This window comes from Siniperca chuatsi, linkage group LG22 (genome assembly GCF_020085105.1).
Source record: "Siniperca chuatsi isolate FFG_IHB_CAS linkage group LG22, ASM2008510v1, whole genome shotgun sequence".
Taxonomy (NCBI): domain Eukaryota; kingdom Metazoa; phylum Chordata; class Actinopteri; order Centrarchiformes; family Sinipercidae; genus Siniperca; species Siniperca chuatsi.
Window position 1 is genome coordinate 7,606,925 of NC_058063.1, and position 17,533 is coordinate 7,624,457.

Consider the following 17,533-nt stretch of genomic DNA (forward strand, 5'->3'; position numbering starts at 1 on the left):
TATTAAGGAATTACATAACTTATTTTGAAAACATGCATTTCACTTTAATTTTTGATGTATGTGACCCCGTATCCGTTTGTGTTTGAAAATGTTTTTCTTTCTGTCATGCTTACTGGGCAGTGTTTTGTTGTATTTTTTATGTTGTATACATGTGTATCTACTCTACCAGGCTGCTGAATGAGGCAACTGGCTCACTGCTGGACGATGTGCAGCTGGTGAACACCCTGCAGACATCCAAATTCACAGCCACTGAGGTTTCCGAGCAGCTGGAGAGCAGTGAACAGACTGAGATTAAGATCGACTCTGCTAGAGAGGTCAGTTGTATGGATGAAGGGATATGGGATTTGGGCTTTATGATAAATTGAATACCTTTAGGGTTTTGGACCATTGATAAGACAAAGTAAACAATTATAAGCCATCACTGGAGTTTCTGGAAAGTTGTGCTGGGCATTTGTCATTAAGTTTTTAAGTCTACATATTTAATGAGTAACTTAATGAAAATGGTTAATTTGCAATTTGCGCATACAGTATGTGTATGTAAGTTTAAGTACTCTCTTTTAACAGGCCTATCGCCCATGTGCCCAGCGAGCTTCCATTCTCTTCTTCATTCTAAACGACATGGGCCGCATTGACCCAATGTACCAGTTCTCACTGGATGCCTACATTAACCTGTTCAACCTCAGTATAGAAAAGAGCAAGCGCAGCCACAAGCTGGAGGAAAGGATCACCAACCTCAATGACTACCACACATACGCAGTATACAGGTAAGCAAGGATGCATCAAGAGAGGCCCTTTTCATAAGTCATGTCTGTTTGCGTGCAGGTATTCGTGGGCCAGTGAACATTTTGTATGGACAGAGAAAGACCATGGGCCTTTTTTATGATGTACGAATAGGCTGTACAAAATGGTAAACAGGTGGTCCGCATTTATTTAGTGCTTTTCTACCAGACAAAGCGCTTTAGAATTTGCCTCTCATTCACTCACACACTGACATGCAAGGTGCTGGCCTGCCCATCTGGGGCAACTTGGAGTTCAGTGTCGCGGACACTTTAGCATGAGGACACGAGGAGCCAGGGATTGAACCGCCAACCCTGCAATTAGTGGACAACCTGATCTACTTCCTGAGCCAGCTGCTGGAGCCGTTCTAAATATTAATAAGTGAAAAAGAGCTCTTCTGTTATGATCAGAAATATATACTATGTATGTGGAGTTACTCTAGCTAACTCAGTGTGTTATCCTCTGCAGGTACACATGTCGTGGTCTGTTTGAGGTCCACAAGCTGCTCTTCAGCTTCCAAATGTGTGTCAAAATCCTGGAGGTGGCTGGAAAACTCAACATGGATGAGTACAGCTTCTTCCTCCGAGGAGGACTCGTAAGAAAACACAGAGCACACACAGACATCTTGTTTTTGCTATATTTGATTTTAGATAATCCAACAGGTCAAACTTTTTATTTTTAAAGGCTTGGAACAAAGACAGCTTCATTCACAATGTGTTTTCCCAAGCTTGCCATAGCCATTAGGAGATAAGTTTGTCATAACTACCTTTCTTCGGCAGTTAATTTCTTAATATCCCAGGGACAGGCCTGATACTGTATGATTGATGTGTTGGTGGGTTGTTCGGTATATTTATTGATACACTGATGGAAGGATAGTTTGACTACTGATTAATTGATAGGTGTGTTTCTAGGTACTTGATAAGGAGGATCAGATGGACAACCCCTGTACCACTTGGCTAGCAGACTCCAGCTGGGACAACATCACAGAGCTGGATAAGCTGCCCAACTTCCATGGCATCATGGCCTCATTTGAACAGTACGCCAGAGACTGGAACCTTTGGTTCACCAGCACTGAGCCAGAGAATGCCACACTACCAGGTCTGAATGTGTTTTTGGAGGTTTTTCTTTTTCTTTGGTACTTTGTTACTGAAGACAATTCTTCCCACTAGGCACAATGAAGTTGAAGCATACTCTGCTGACAGGGTGGGTGTATTGGTGTGTGAGAAAGGGAGCTTGTTCATGCTGCTGTGCATTTCACATTTCAGGTTTATGTTTATGTTTGTATGACACTGTGACAATAGAGAACATATTAGTTCCTTTAAATGCTTTCTGTATTTGATTTGTATGTGTAAACAGTATATTATGTGATGATGAATATGTGTCTTCTCCTCTGCTATTTCCGACAACTGAGGATCCTTTAATGGTTGGTTCTCTAAGAAGATAGAAGAAAGCAAGAGTGTGTGTCAGTTTGTATGTGTGTATGTTTATGCATGTTGTCTTTTGCTTTATTTCATTGGTAGGAATTCAATCTGACAAAGTTCGGCTCAGTACGAATATGATAACAGGAGGATTTAGAGGATTAAGGAACTCTCTTAATAATCAACATCATGTTAAACATACATCTCCCCTTCTCATTTCCAAACTGCCCTCCTTCACCATGGAATTTCCTGGTTTTACCCTTCCTCTCTGTATTATTTCCTTCTAGGTGATTGGGAGAATAATTGTAATGAGCTCCAGAAGATGCTGATAGTACGCTCCCTGCGTCAGGACCGTGTCTCCTTGTGCGTCACCTCCTTTATTGTTAACAACCTCGGCTCTCGCTTTGTGGAGCCGCCTGTTCTCGATATGAAGGCTGTGAGTGTCAGCTGTTAACCATTTAGTCCCTGTTGCTTCTTCTGTCTTGAGTATTAGTTTTAAAGCTTAGAATTTGAATGAAAGAAATGTTTCATACATATCATTTGTGTAATTCTATTTGATTGTAGCTCACTTGAAAACTTCACAAAGCCCATCACAGTGTTTCTATGAGGTGTCTAGTGACTTACACCGTGCTGGCTAATCCGTTCTCACTTTCTTTGTCCTTTGCTTACTCTACTCTCACTGTCTTCTCCTCAGGTTGTGGAGGAATCCACCTGCAGGACTCCTCTGATCTTTGTTCTGTCTCCTGGGGTGGACCCCACAGGAGCCCTGCTGCAGCTGGCTGAGGCCTCTGGCATGAGCAAGCACTTCCACGCTCTCTCTCTGGGCCAGGGACAGGCCCCCATCGCCAAGCACATGATAGAGGAGGGCGTCAAGAACGGTACAACAACAATTGCTCTGTCTTTTTCCTGCTCCTCTGTCTCAGATTCATTCTGTTGCTTAGCAGTGTTATTTTTCTCCCACAACTGTTTCTATTAGTTTCAAAAGTCACTTGTGCTTGACAAAGTGTACTTGAATTATGCATTTTCTTCATCCTGTGGTCACCACAAGATAATCCAAACACACAAAAACAACTAGAGATGACATTAAAAATCTAAACAAGTTATATCAGCTTATCTCAAGCACTCTTTTGCTCTGCCCAGGTCACTGGGTGTTCCTTGCTAACTGCCACCTCTCTCTCTCATGGATGCCTGAGCTGGACAAGTTGGTTGAGCAGCTACAGGTGCAGACGCCCCATTCAAACTTCAGACTCTGGCTCAGCTCTTCGCCACACCCCGAATTTCCCATTACCATCCTGCAGGCTGGCATCAAGATGACTACTGAACCACCAAAGGTGCGTGTGCTCACACACACATGGATTTCCAGACTTGAGATATCTACTATACAGGCATATATACATGATATACATATACAAATCTGCATAGAAGTTCTTTGTATATTGAGTTTTATTTGCCTACACATATTTTACAGTAAGATATACATCCTACATGTAATACCCTCCATAGTGTTAACACTGCCCCCTGTTGTCCTCAGGGTGTAAAAGCCAACATGAAGCGTCTGTACCAGCTGGTGACGGAGGCTCAGTTCAACCGCTGCTCAAGACCCATCTTCTACAGGAAGCTGCTCTTCTCCCTCTGCTTTTTTCATAGCATCCTGTTGGAGAGGAAGAAGTTTTTACAGCTGGGCTGGAATATTGTCTATGGCTTCAACGATGCTGACTTTGAGGTCAGGGCCTCATCTGATAATGAATGAAACAGTGACAGCTGTTGGAAATAACAGAGCAAAAGCAGAAAGACTACTCTCTTGTACAGTCCAGGGAAGATGTTGGTTTTGACATTTACAGAGTGTTGCATTGAAGACAGATGACCATGATGTGGTTGTGGTTATGATGGAAATGATTGATTGATTGGAATGTATGTGGTGTTATATTTGATGTTTTCTTTATCAGTAATCTGCTCTAAATTACAAATATAGACTTAACCCAGTCAGAGTGAGGAGCAGTTAGACTAATGATTAATGACAATCTAGTTCAAATGCATGCAACTGAATCCCACTTATTGCATTTGTCAACATTTCTTCATCTCCAGTCTCTTGGTGCGCTGTCTTGCCTTTCAAAGTCAGTCTATTAAGATCATCGTCTTGATGCCCCCCTAGGTGAGTGAGAGTCTGCTGAGTCTGTACCTGGATGAGTATGAGGAGATTCCCTGGGATGCACTGAAGTACCTCATTGCTGGGGTCAACTATGGAGGTCATGTCACAGATGACTGGGACAGACGTCTTCTAACCACATATATAAATGACTACTTCTGTGACGCTGCCATAAACCAGCCCTTCTTCAGGTGAGACATTGTAACACACACACACACACATATTCTGCCACATAATTATGTATTGCAGATGTTACACATGATGACGAATTAATTACATTTACATATTAAAATGCATACAGTCCCTCTGAAAAGACATTTTTCCCTGGTGGAAGCAAATTGGCAGAGGCCAGTTCAACTGCCTGCTGAAGTTTCTTGCAGGTCGCAGAGAGCCAGCACCACCGAGTGGACAATCAGATTATTACAACTTAAGAAATGCAGACACATTGTTGCACTTGAACACTGCGAGGAACCCTTGGTCCTCAGTTTTTGTTTTGTTTGCTTTATTACCACTGCCTTCATTTCTAACCAACCATTCTCAAAATATTTAAGGGTATATCTCTTTTTAAAAAACATTCAGTGCATCAGCTCAACACAGACCATACAAAGAAGACTGTACATGTATATTTAAAGTTAAACTTTCTAGCACTTTATACATTCAGGCAGAATGGATTACAAGATGGTTGTTTGCAGCTGGAGGGACAGTGAGTGTCCTTCAGTACAATGAAACCACTACTACTTCCAACTGCCCCTCCCAATAGAACATTCATTTAGATATCGTAAATACACTAACACTTAAGTATATTTTTGTCATTTATATTGTAAGGCTTTTGTATTTCTGTACTTGAATTATGAAAATAATATCTACTGGGAAATTGAGTCATTGTATTGGCACGAAATAAAACTGAGAGAACAATAGCTCTAATACTGTGTTCCGAAACTCTTAGAAAGCTGTTTGTCATTAAAACAATGTACTAGTAATGAAAGATAGTAATGAAACAAATGAAATGAAAAAGCAATATCTTTGTTTACAGGGTAGGTTAGATGCATATTTACAGCACTAGCTATTTATATTATTAGGTGTACAGATGAGAGAATGTACAGTATTTCCAGAAATAAGTTCAAAATGTGCTCATATGTACTGTCAACTATTCACATTGTTAAATTCATGCAGATAAAGTAAGTTTAGAACATGTAGATGATCACGTTCTATTGTGTTATTGCCAATGTAACCAATGTTTAAAAATACTATTATATATCACTGACTTTGTATTCTGTCAACCCCCTTTATCTGTCAGGTTGTCCTCCTTAACCTCCTATTACATCCCCCGTGATGGTCCCCAGTCCTCATACAAGGAATATATCACAATGCTGCCGCCCACAGAGCACCCTGAGGTGTTTGGCCAGCACTCTAATGCTGACATTGCTAGCCAGATCGCTGAGACCAGGACGCTGTTTGACACCCTGCTCTCCCTGCAGCCCCAGGTCACCAGTCCCTCTGCTGAGGGGGCCAGGCCCAGTAGAGAAGATAAGGTGAGGGGGAAGCAAAGTGGGAGAAGGGGAGGGCAGAGATGACTAGTTGAGTGGAAATACACAACTTAATAGACTGGTATAAGATGAAACCAACAATTTTATATCTACACCATAGTTGAGAGTATAGAGATTAATTTTAGCATCTCATCTCATCTAATCTGGGAAATTCTAACTTTCTGTCCTTTTTAAATCTAATTATTGTTACTCTTTGTGGCATTAAATTTGAGGCCACACTCAGTACCATATTGGGAGCATATGCTAAATAACTGTTGATGATCTGTACTACATGGAGAAAATATAACTAAATCATCTTCATACAAATACAATGATGATGATGAGTATTTAACTGCCCAAGACATATATTGTATACAATTTGAACAAGGATATACTGTAATATCCTACCAGGCTCAGCCCCATCCGCCTGCATGCTCTGATAGGCATACCAGTACAATGTTTTTACGTAATCCTCTAACATTAATTTTTTAAGGAAGTTTTTCATGGTTGATTTGATTTAAAGCCTGAAACGCATCGAATAAAATCTAACCTGTCCCAGAATTCTCTCAATGATCTTGGAAAGGGCTATAGGTCCGTAGTCACCACAACACAGAAATAACAACACTGAAATCATGGTCAGGTTGAATGCCATGAACTAGAAAGCCAGTAGAGCTAGCTGCAGGAAGAACCACACGTTTTTACTAGCAAATTTTAGATGTTTAGCAATTATGTGATCAGTTTCTCATACATTATTGTCATCTAGCTTACATAAAGCTTACGACCATTCAGACTTCACTATCATGCCTTCACTTAAGTCAGCAACAGTAAATACTACTCTCACAGTAGTGTTGAGTTCAACCAAATGTTCATTTCAGCCCGCTTTAATATGTAACAATACCCCAATTGCTCTGCAACTACAAGATGGCTTGTTTTACCACCAGTGTGCCTGACACTGTTGTTCTCATTTTCGTCTGTAAGATTAGTTTTGACCTATGGCATTTGTGGTTATTTTCAACATGTTCACCAATCTGTGATTGTGATATAGTACATTTTCTGGAAAATCAATTTAATTTTTTTTTACTGAGGTATTAAAGCAATATCTACATTGGTATAAACAGTATGACCGAATCTCTGATGGTTGATGGTGTGTATCACCCAGCCCTTTTACAGATCATATTGTACATTTCTGCAACATAATTACACTCAGCTGTGACTTGAAATGAGCCAAATGTTTTTCATGTTTAGACATGTTACCTATCAATCCAGTGTGTCTTTCAGATATACACGTACTATAATCTGTCAGCATTGAGGTCAGGGGAAAACCTAGTGACAAAAACACTCAGCATTTTGATCTTAACCGCAGGTGTATTTCTCACATCTCCAGCGCCCAGTAGTTTGGTTTTCCTTCTCCTTGTTTGGATGGGGCTTGTGTGGGTCAAACATTTACTTGCAACATTTAAGCTGGTCTGTTTTTGAGCCAGACCAGTCAATACTCAGAACAATTAATAGTCAGAGCTTAAAAGGGCTCTCTCTCTTCATGAAGCCAATGTCCATATTTGACAGATTTTTCCCACCAATGCTGAGACATCCATATGGTTACACAGCACTGGCAGACAGTCATCAGTGCAATAAGATACAGATCTAGGAATCTGTGCTTATATATGGAGAACACTGCACTGTAAAGTGTTAGGACAGGTCTCGGAGGGTACCTTTGGATGCTTCAGAACTGAATCTTTTTTCTGCTATTAGGATTTCATCCTGACTCTCTAGACATATAGCCACTGAGGTCAAGCCAGAAATTACTGTTTTGTTTTGAAAGTTAAGGGACAGTTATCGCTTACGATTTCTGAAACCATCTGCCAATTCTGTGTTCTCCATGAAAACAAACTAGCTGTTGTATAACAATGTCAGTAGTTTTTCTATGTGCTTTAAATGTTAGGGTAGTGTAATAGTGCAGACAAACTGCTGCTGTGACATGAGAATTTCCCCCTGGGGATGAATAAACTCTATCTATCTATCTCTATCTATGCTAGTGGTCCAACTGGTAATGACTTTCAGCAATGTTATCTCATCATCCAGCTCCTTTTTAGTGGTTCTTGTGGTTGTTAGAGTATGACTGTTGTTGGAGTATGTATGTTTCAAGAGTCTTAGCCTGAACTATTATAAGTCCTCCAATTTTTTGTAGCTCCATGATCTGACTCTGCAGTTTCTTCACTGCAAATACTTGTGTGCAGTGCCTTTGTAACCTGTCTCATCTGCTTTCGCACAACGTTTCATCTGTGCTTCCAGGTATTAGAGCTGTTGGCAGACGTTCGTGGGAAGATCCCAGCATTGATTGACTACGAGGGCACCAGGTCCCTCCTCCATGACAACCCTTCACCTCTTAATGTGGTCCTGCTGCAAGAGATCCAGAGATACAACTCTCTGCTGGACACCATCATGTATGAACTCTCTGTGTGTGTGTGTGTGTGTGTGTGTGTGTGTGTGTGTGTGTGTGTGTGTGTGTGTGTGTGTGTGTGTTTCTTTGGGTTTGTCTCAGCTGGCTATGTGTGTTGTACCTACTATACCTCTATGTGTACAACTGTCATTCGAAACTAACAGTATAGGGATGTGCTTGTCATATGCTATTAAGTAGAAATGGTGCAACTCTCAAGTAAAAGAGGGCCGTACATTAAGTAACTTGTTTCTTGCTCTGATGGGGTGATCAGATTAGGGTGGTTAAACCAAACACACAAGTGTATCTGATTGCAATACAAAAATCAAAACCAGTAACCAGTAAAGCCAGTAACTTTCAGCCTATTTGTTTGTACCACTATGTCTGAGTGCATGGTAATTTGTATGGTAATCCAGACTAGGAACCAGTGACTACTAAATGCTTTCAATAAAAGGGGGTAAAAATGGCAGATTTGTTGCTGTAACTGTGTGTGTTTGTGTGTTAGTTTGTCCCTGGTGGAGCTGGAGAAAGGGATCAAAGGCTTAGTGGTGATGTCATCCAGTTTGGAGGAGACCTTCCACTGCATCTATGACGCCCGTGTACCACCACTGTGGGAGAAGGTGCCAGACACACACGCCTACACACACACACACACTCAGAGCACCCACAATAATCCACACAATCTCCAAAAAACAAGTTCTTATGAGGTTACAGAAATAAATTAACACTTTGCTTCATTGCCTTTATTTATTCTCTTCATTCTCTTTTCTCTGCTGCCTGAGGTGTAAGTTTCAACTTCTTGCTTCTTATAATGTATAGTTGATGCACATGCAGTACACATACTGTATGTGTGATGCACATGCAGTATGAGAGGTGAAACCTCCTGAAGTGAGACTGCACCTGCTACCTTCCTTTTATCTTACTTCATAAAGTGGGAAGACAGACTACAATGAAGAATTGAGAATTGAGTGGACTTGAATAACACAAGACAAAAGACTATGCTCAGTGAGGATTAAAATTTTTAAAATAATGCTTTGAAAAAGGTAGCCAAGCATTAAAACATCCAAGTTAAACAGTGAAACAAATGTAACCTTTATTGGTTCGGCTATACTGTACTGTATAATAAAGTATTGACCAAGCATTTCTTTGTGAGGGTCACAGATAATGTTTCAATACAGATAGCTATGTTTATTTTTCCGTTACTTATTCTGACTTCATTTGCAGCTAAGCCTTTCTCTCTACAACAAATATGACAGATTTTTATGGTGTGCTGCAATTTAACAGAGGCCATTCAGATTTTCACTCAGGACTCTTTGTGTATTGATCTCTGTGATTGTGATCTGATCAACACTAATCTATTCTGCCCCCTTCAGTCAGTCAAACAGCTGCAGGCCTGTCTCTGTACTGACTCACTGATCAGTTATTAAAGGTGTATTTATTCATCACTCTGCCTGGCTGCACAGACACACACTTATTGTTCTCCTCTGTCCAACCGCAGACACACACACACACACACACACACACACACACACACACACACACACACACACAGGGTTCTGGCAGCATTCCAGCTGTAATTCTGTCTGAACACTCCATTCTGGCTTCATTATCACTGGACCTCTCTTTACAGTAGGGAGAGAACACAGGGTGCTGTCAGACTAGGTCAAGGGGATAGAAAAGATTCTGGCTACAAGTGTGTGTGTGTGTGTGTGTGTGTGTGTGTGCGTGTGTATCTATTTCCTTTTATAGGAGTATTGGACAGCTATTAGGGCTGCTGCCTCCAGCTGAGCTTCTCTATTCTAGTGAACACTTGCTCTGTTACTCACTTTTCGCGTATTTTGGTTTACTCACTCTACACTTCATCTTCACATTCCTTTTTTATCCTCCATCTAGTGTTCCCTCCATTCTGCTCTCTTCTTTCTCTCTATCTCTTCATGCCTCATCTGGTCTTAGCAGCAACAGCAGCCCCTCATAGACTCTCTGTCCTGCTTATTTATCCCTCCATCCCTTCATCCCTCTCTTCTCCGCCCCTCCTTGGCATGGCAGCCTGTCATTAGTTCTGAGCTCACAGACTCATGGCTTTAATTTTGGCCTGCCTGCCTCTCTGTCTCCGGCCATTTTGCATCTGGTTTCTTCTCAAGGCTTTGCTGTTCAGTATGTGTGTGAGTGTTTAGGGGCTGCATAGCATATGTGCATGTAAAAAATTTGGAAGAGATGTGCATATCCGTTATGTGAATGTATAAAGGGTTATGATGATGCAAAAAGGCTTTCATCCCCATAGTCCATTAAGTGTATATACTGTATGTGTGTGAATTTTTGTGTGCACATGCCATGAAGGTTTAGTGTGTTGTGTATATTAGTCAAACATTAAATTAAAATTTAATTTAATTGTATGTCAATAAAAGTTGTAAAAATGTATGAGGGTTAGGCAGATTATGGAAGCCAACAACAGCAAGTATAACATATCATATGTAGAGATAAAACAGATTTGTATAAAGCAAAGAAGTTATGACAACTTTCCAACAAAAGTAGGATGTGTAAAGTAATTCAAAACATGACACCTTCCTGCACAATCTACACAGGCAAGCATTCCAGGGACCTGAGGTACAACAGCAAAGGTTCACTCACTTTAGCCTTCAGCCTAGGTGACTCATGATCTGCTGTGGACCAGCTCACAGGGGGTCAAACAAGACAGAAAACATAAGACATAAAGGTAGATACCGGGCCATAAAGGGCCTGAAGAAAATTTTGAATAGGAGCTTAAAGTCAGTTCTAAGAGGGACAGGTGCCAGTGCAAAGATGCTTAAATGGCAGTGTAAGCTGATCTGTTCTTTTAATTAGTGTATAGCAGCATAATTTTGCATTTTGAAGTTGTTGTTGTTGTTTGCATTTATTTAAAGGGCAGGAGAGTAGTGATATACAACAATTAAGATGTGATGAAAGCAAGTGATAAATAATCAAATAATAATGATAAAGCCAGTATTTATCCTTTTTTTATTCCTAAAGTGGAAAAGAGTTCATCTTAAGCTGAAATGCCACCAGCTCCACCTTGAGAATCTACAAGACTTGCCCTACAAAAATTTGGTCTTTTTGCTGTGTGACAGAGGACCAATATAGACCTACTGGCAGATTTATGGCAGCTTGAAGACTGTGAAGAATGGTGAATTGTTTCATGGGGGCTTATACTAATGCTTAAATCAGACAAAGCATGCAACACATAATGAAGAGTCTCTATTTTACATGCAAGTAGCTGAGTCATGTTAATATTAGGATTTTTTTTTATATTGTTTGGCAAATCAAAGTTATGTCATGTTACCAGGCAAAAGCTATTTTAAAAGCATGGGGTTCACAGTTGCAACTTTGACTTATGTTGTGATCTGCATTGCTCCCATTCCGATTAGATTTATTTTTTGTACTCAAACTATAGAGAACCGTGTGCCACCAGTGCTGCTCGGGATTGTCAGTGTAATGGATGTTTATCACAGGGAGGATGTTTGTGTAAAAACTTGTTTTTAGAGAATTTCCATAATTTGGTCTGTTATGTATCTTTGTACATTGATTATCTTTGTATTATTTAACTGTCAGACAATATATGCAATTTTAACTTTGGGCTGCGTCAAGTTGTGGCTGGGATCTCTCATTATTTTTTACGTCTTACAGACTAAATGGTTAATCAATTACTTGAAAACGTAATCAGTGGATTAATTGATAATGAAAATAATTGTTAATTGTTAATCATTGGTACCACTAATTGTTACATATCGTCCCTTAGAATCTTTCATCATGATTGTGATGTGGTAGTTTATTTGTAGATTCTTGTTAATCTTCTGTGGTTCTCTACCATTCATGTCAATATCAAATCAACCAAATGAAGTAAAAGGTGTCATATTAAAATTTAAACATAACTATGTTCACACCTCACTTGTGAATTTTCACACAATTCTAGAACACCACTCCTACATCCTTCTATGTGTGTTGATAAGACCTCAGTGCTACTGCACTGTACTGAACTTGTGCCCATTATGAATAGCTGCCAACAGCTGGAAGCATGAAATGACTGTAGATTGGCCATGTTGCTCTCGCAGTCTCTCTCTCACTCTCTCTGCAACTCTCTGTCCACTAGGCATACCCCTCACTGAAGCCCCTGGCAGCATGGACCAGGGATCTTTGCCAGCGAGTCAATCAGTTTGCAAGCTGGGCAGAGACGGCCCAGCCCCCCAACTTGTTCTGGCTCGCCAGCTTCACCTTTCCCAACGGTTTCCTCACCGCTGTGCTGCAGTCCTCTGCTCGACAACACAACGTGAGAGTTCACACAACCACTTGCACATAGGCAGAAAGACAGTATTTAGTGAAACTACATGTGAAACACTGCTTGTATTGTCTTGTTCGTGATTGATGGCCCTATATTTTAGAGTTTATCCAGTAGATGTTTGAAAGGGTTTCATAAGACAATCCCAGTTAACTATGTGATTCTACAAGTGAAGATTATACTGTGAAAAATGAACAAAATCAGAACTACAAGATGTTTGCATGACAACAGCTGTTCAGTTTAATTTTCACAGCACAAATAATACACACATAAATCACACATAACACCCTTGGAAACATGCAGTCAACCCCCTGTGCTGGTTTGGCAAACCCAGCCTGTTGCTCTCTTGAGTCCATACATAAACCTCAGCCTCTCAGCATCTCACAGCCAACAACCGTCGCACTTAATGTTAACATTAATTAACTTGAGCAATTTATCTAACAAAAAAACAACGATTCTAATATGACTCTACTGCAATGAATGGAAATGTCCTTGTTTGACTTTTGGACTGGTGATAATAACAAGTTAACATTGTGTTCTCACAGATATCAGTGGACACGTTGTCTTGGGAGTTTACAGTGTCCACCGTAGATGACAGCAACCTCCTTTACCCACCCAAGGTGACTCCCTATACACACATTTCTATTTCCATAAAGATTTCCATAAACTTGCCATCAGACCACTTTTTCTGGGCCATTAGCTTTCCGCTGTCATCACCACTTTCCATCACATTTTTCATTTCTACTCAAACATTGACTCTGTGTGGTTCTTCCTGAAAAACTTATTTTCATTCAAAGCAGGATGCAACTTTGTGCCTCTCTTCCCATTCCTCAAATATGCTCTTGCGTTTAAATTTTTTTTTTAACAGCAGTTCTACAATTGAAATTTTGACATTGGTGGAAAATGTTTTAGTAGATTGCTGCCACTTCAGAATTTCTCTTCCTCTCTCCTGATATGATAAACTTTATTTATATAGTACTTTTCAGAAACAAGTTTACAAACTGCTTCACAGACAGAAAAACAGAAAATACACAGTGTAATCACTAATTAAAATAAGTTCATGCAGTCAAGAAATAAAAATATAGATAAAAGACACTGACTACAAATCTTTCAATAAATGAATAGGGTTAGGGACAAAAGCATGAATGAGAGTTTGTGCATCACCGAATGATGAAAGTAATGATCTAATCTTGGCAATATTCCCAATTTGACCGATCACCGATTTGGTGATATTGCTAAAATGTTCATAGAGGTTTAGATCTGAATCAAAGGTTACTCCCAGATCCCTTGGAATCTAACACCTGGCTTACACAATTTCCTGTGTGCTTTGGGTCCAAACACCATCACTTCAGTTTTATCGTTGTTCAGCATTAGGAAGTTATTTGACATCCAGGACCTTAAGGCTGTAAACTGTGAGTAAGGTAACTGAGGTGAGGTCTGATGGATTTATGGACAAATAAGATTTGTGTATCGTCAGCATAAAAATGGAAAGAAATATTGGAGTTGCGGATAACTTGACCCAGTGGTAACATGTAGATACAAAACAGTAAAGGGCCAAGAATAGACCCTTGAGGAATCCCGCAGGTGATATTTGCAAAGCTAGAGGAGACATTCCCAATTGATACAGAGAAGGTTCTGTCACTCAGATATGACTTAAACCAGTCTAGAGCAGTCCCAGTAACGTCTACCCAGTTTTTTAGTCAATCAATTAATATGCTATGATCAACTGTATCAAACGCATCAGAGAGGTCTAGCAGCACCAAAACAGTACAACAGCCGGCATCAGATAAATTCTGATGGTGAGGATTTGCAGCAATAAGATGTGAGAAATAGTTTGAGCTTTCTTCCTTTACAGTGTTGTTAAACTCCTTTAATAGCTCTTTCATGGCATTGAAATTACACCACAATTTGGAAGTTTTCCATTTCCGTTCAGCACGTCTACACGCCTTTCTAATACTCTGGTCATTAACCCACGGTGGTGGTTGCATTAAAGCAGTACAGGCTTTAGACAATTTAAAGAGAGCTACGGTGTCCAGAGTAGCAGCACATCGTTGCAGGAATCCAGTAGCCAGCTACTCCACAGAACATGATAAATCTAGCAGGTCAAGCTGCTGAGAAGCCTGATAAGTGTTACAGAAATTCTCAGTGGTCTGTGAAGAGATGGGTCAAAAGAGTCGAGGGCCTCTCAGTTAAGAGACAGCAGGCACTAGAGGGACATTAAAAAGGACAGCAGCATGGTCCAAAACATGCATATTGATAGTCTGGAGATTTACTGGATTGAAGCCATAAATAATAATTGGATCGAGAGTATGATCGTGTTGGGTAGGGCCAGAGACATGCTGAGTACAGTCAAAAGTATGGATAAGATCAAGGAACTCAGATGCCAGGTTGTCATTCTGGTTGTCGATGTGGTTATTTAGATCTCCCAAAAGTAAAACTTTCTCATAATTAGTTGTGGTGACGGAAAGTAAGTGACTAAATTATGTCAAAAGTCACCTTTTGATTTGGTATAACAAGCCAAAAAAGACAGTGGAGTGGGAGGTAAGAATAAGAGAGTAACTCACAAGAGATAAAATTGCCAACAGCAATAGGTTTACAAGTGTTTGTATCTCTCACCTTACCCTTCCCTGATTACCCCCTCTCTTTTCTGCCCACCTCCCTTCAGGATGGAGTATTTGTCCGAGGTTTGTACGTGGAGGGAGCTGGTTGGGACAAGAAGAATTCCTGTCTGGTGGAAGCTGAACCCATGCAGATGGTCTGTCCCATCCCCACCATCCACTTCAAACCTGTGGAAAACCGCAAGAAAATGGCAAAGAGTGAGTTGTTTGGGACTTTTCGTCAGGGATTTCCCTACTCCATCCCACCAACTGTCTTTTTCTTGTTTTTTACTTTTTCATCTTTTGTTTTATGTTATTTTGAATGATTCATCTTTGGTTTCTTGTTTTCTCTATCTGTTTGTATGTAGTTTGTGATATCATGCTCTGTGGTTTCACTTTCTCAACTCTGTGTCTCTTGTGTGTGTGTTTGTGTGTGTGTGTGGGTGTGTAGATATGTACCTGTGTCCATGTTATTACTTCCCGGTGCGTTCGGGCGGGGCAGGCCGAGCATCTTTTGTGGTTGGTGTAGAACTCAAATCCGGGGCTGTGACCCCAGATCACTGGATCAAGAGAGGGACTGCTCTTCTCCTGAGTCTGGACAACTAAAGGCCTTAACAAACACACACACACACACACACACACACACACACACACACACACATTGACTCTGACACTTTGTTTTTACTGATGTTTATTATTTATTGTTTAGCTGTTTATTACTGAATATGCTGTTTATGAAATTTGATATTATCCTTATTTGTGACCTTCAAGCTTTAAAGGCCACAAGGTTACAATAGACAGCAAATGACATTTTAAATTTCAACACTGTGTTACTTCCCTAATGTATTGCATTCTATAAAGCCGGTTTTCACACCTGGGGCTTAACAATAAATGGACTGACTCATTCTTTGACACTTTGAAGTTGGTCTGACACAATTCTGGTAAGCTCTCTTTCTCTTCTCTTTCTTTTTTGTCTGCTTTCTTCACTGTCAGCCGGCCGATTATTCACTCCTCTTTACAGACCTGCATCAGTCTTTCCATGCTGACCCCCTTTTAACCTGCTCAAACATAGACACTTACACACCGACAGCCACACTCACACGCATACACAGGGTATAGTCTCCTTCTTAGAAGTGTTGTGTTTTACTGGAAACTTGCTCTTTGCAACATCTGGATCAAGTGACTGTCTGGTCATGTAAGTGTCCGTTGTGCTCATTGAATTACTTGGTAAATTAATGAGCTGTTATGCATTGTCATCTATTTTGTGTTAACATAAAAGAATTGACAAAGCACTTGCGTGAAGACAGTCCTGGGCTATAAAAAATATGTGCTAAATAACATTGGAAATGAGTGCTTCAGTTTTGGAATACATTAAATTTACAATATTTTTATGAATCATTATCCTGGCTTTGTGCACTTATTGACAGTCCTCGAAATACAAATCAGTTAAAATCTTTATAAAGTAGTAAACAATGTCTGTTACTGGTAGTTTTACATCTTTAAACCAAAGAATAATATTTTAATTTTGTGAAAATTAGATTCATTCTTGGTTTGGCACACTCAAATACAGAGAAATTTTGACACAGTAACAATACACACCCATGCTGGCACACATGCAAACAATGCAGTTAATCAAGGTGAGGTAAAGGATATTTTTATGCTAATACACATTTCCCCCAAGCTGAAAAAGAGGACAGAGGGAGGGAGCGACTGAAGGAGAAATGAACCTATTCAAACAAATAAATTCTAATGAAGCTTCGCAGACAAGACGTTTGGAGTCGGTCAGCATTGTGAGAGAGAAGGCCCGGACTTCCCCACTGGAAAGGACTCAGCCCAAACTCCTAAAAGGGAGGGAGAGAAAAACAAGAGAAGGACCCTGGAGAAAGTGAGCCGGGAGGAAGAATGGTCCAGTAATGAGAGAGGGGAACCAAAGAGAGGGGGGCCTGAGTTCAAGGTTGTATTCAGACGTAAGGATTGTCCCCCTGAAAGACTGAACACAGACTTCCTCAGGGTTTAAGAGCCTCTTTATCAGACCCAGGTCTGTGTGTGTGTGTGTGTGTGTGTGTGTGTACTCTGGTGGTCTCTGGCTGGGTGGGAGATGGAGGGGGACCACTCATAGCAACATGCTGAATTCAAATTCAATTTGGCTTATTCTGGTTGTAACAAAAATATCAGACTTGGGAGGTGTTTTAATGGATAAAAGCTTCAGCTGAAATGAACGAGAATGTAGATGTGGTGTGGAAACATTTCAGATATATTTGTTTTGTGGTGGTAATTAACCTTCCTGTCTAATACATGAATTGGATTTGTGTATTCTAGGTCAGGA

The 17,533-nt window shown here is 40.3% G+C and overlaps 1 protein-coding gene and 1 long non-coding RNA gene across 5 annotated transcripts in view; both read left to right on the plus strand.

Annotated features, from left to right (window-relative positions):
* LOC122870458 (dynein axonemal heavy chain 2-like) overlaps positions 1–16,608 on the plus strand; it is a 76,425-nt gene extending 59,817 nt beyond the window's left edge. For all 4 annotated transcript variants that reach the window (XM_044184661.1, XM_044184660.1, XM_044184662.1 and 1 more), the window contains 16 exons: positions 170–314; positions 565–764; positions 1,246–1,372; positions 1,689–1,875; positions 2,483–2,631; positions 2,890–3,073; positions 3,336–3,526; positions 3,727–3,918; positions 4,348–4,532; positions 5,639–5,873; positions 8,157–8,308; positions 8,807–8,921; positions 12,425–12,601; positions 13,156–13,230; positions 15,276–15,426; positions 15,659–16,608. In XM_044184661.1, coding sequence (XP_044040596.1) covers positions 170–314; positions 565–764; positions 1,246–1,372; positions 1,689–1,875; positions 2,483–2,631; positions 2,890–3,073; positions 3,336–3,526; positions 3,727–3,918; positions 4,348–4,532; positions 5,639–5,873; positions 8,157–8,308; positions 8,807–8,921; positions 12,425–12,601; positions 13,156–13,230; positions 15,276–15,426; positions 15,659–15,813 — 2,620 coding nt within the window. In that variant the 3' untranslated portion in view covers positions 15,814–16,608. The remainder of the gene's footprint in view (positions 1–169; positions 315–564; positions 765–1,245; positions 1,373–1,688; positions 1,876–2,482; positions 2,632–2,889; positions 3,074–3,335; positions 3,527–3,726; positions 3,919–4,347; positions 4,533–5,638; positions 5,874–8,156; positions 8,309–8,806; positions 8,922–12,424; positions 12,602–13,155; positions 13,231–15,275; positions 15,427–15,658) is intronic.
* On the plus strand, positions 8,930–11,425 carry LOC122870463. The gene is made up of 2 exons (XR_006376588.1): positions 8,930–11,014; positions 11,308–11,425. It is a non-coding gene; the product is annotated as an uncharacterized LOC122870463 (long non-coding RNA).
* Positions 16,609–17,533: the final 925 nt, after the last annotated feature.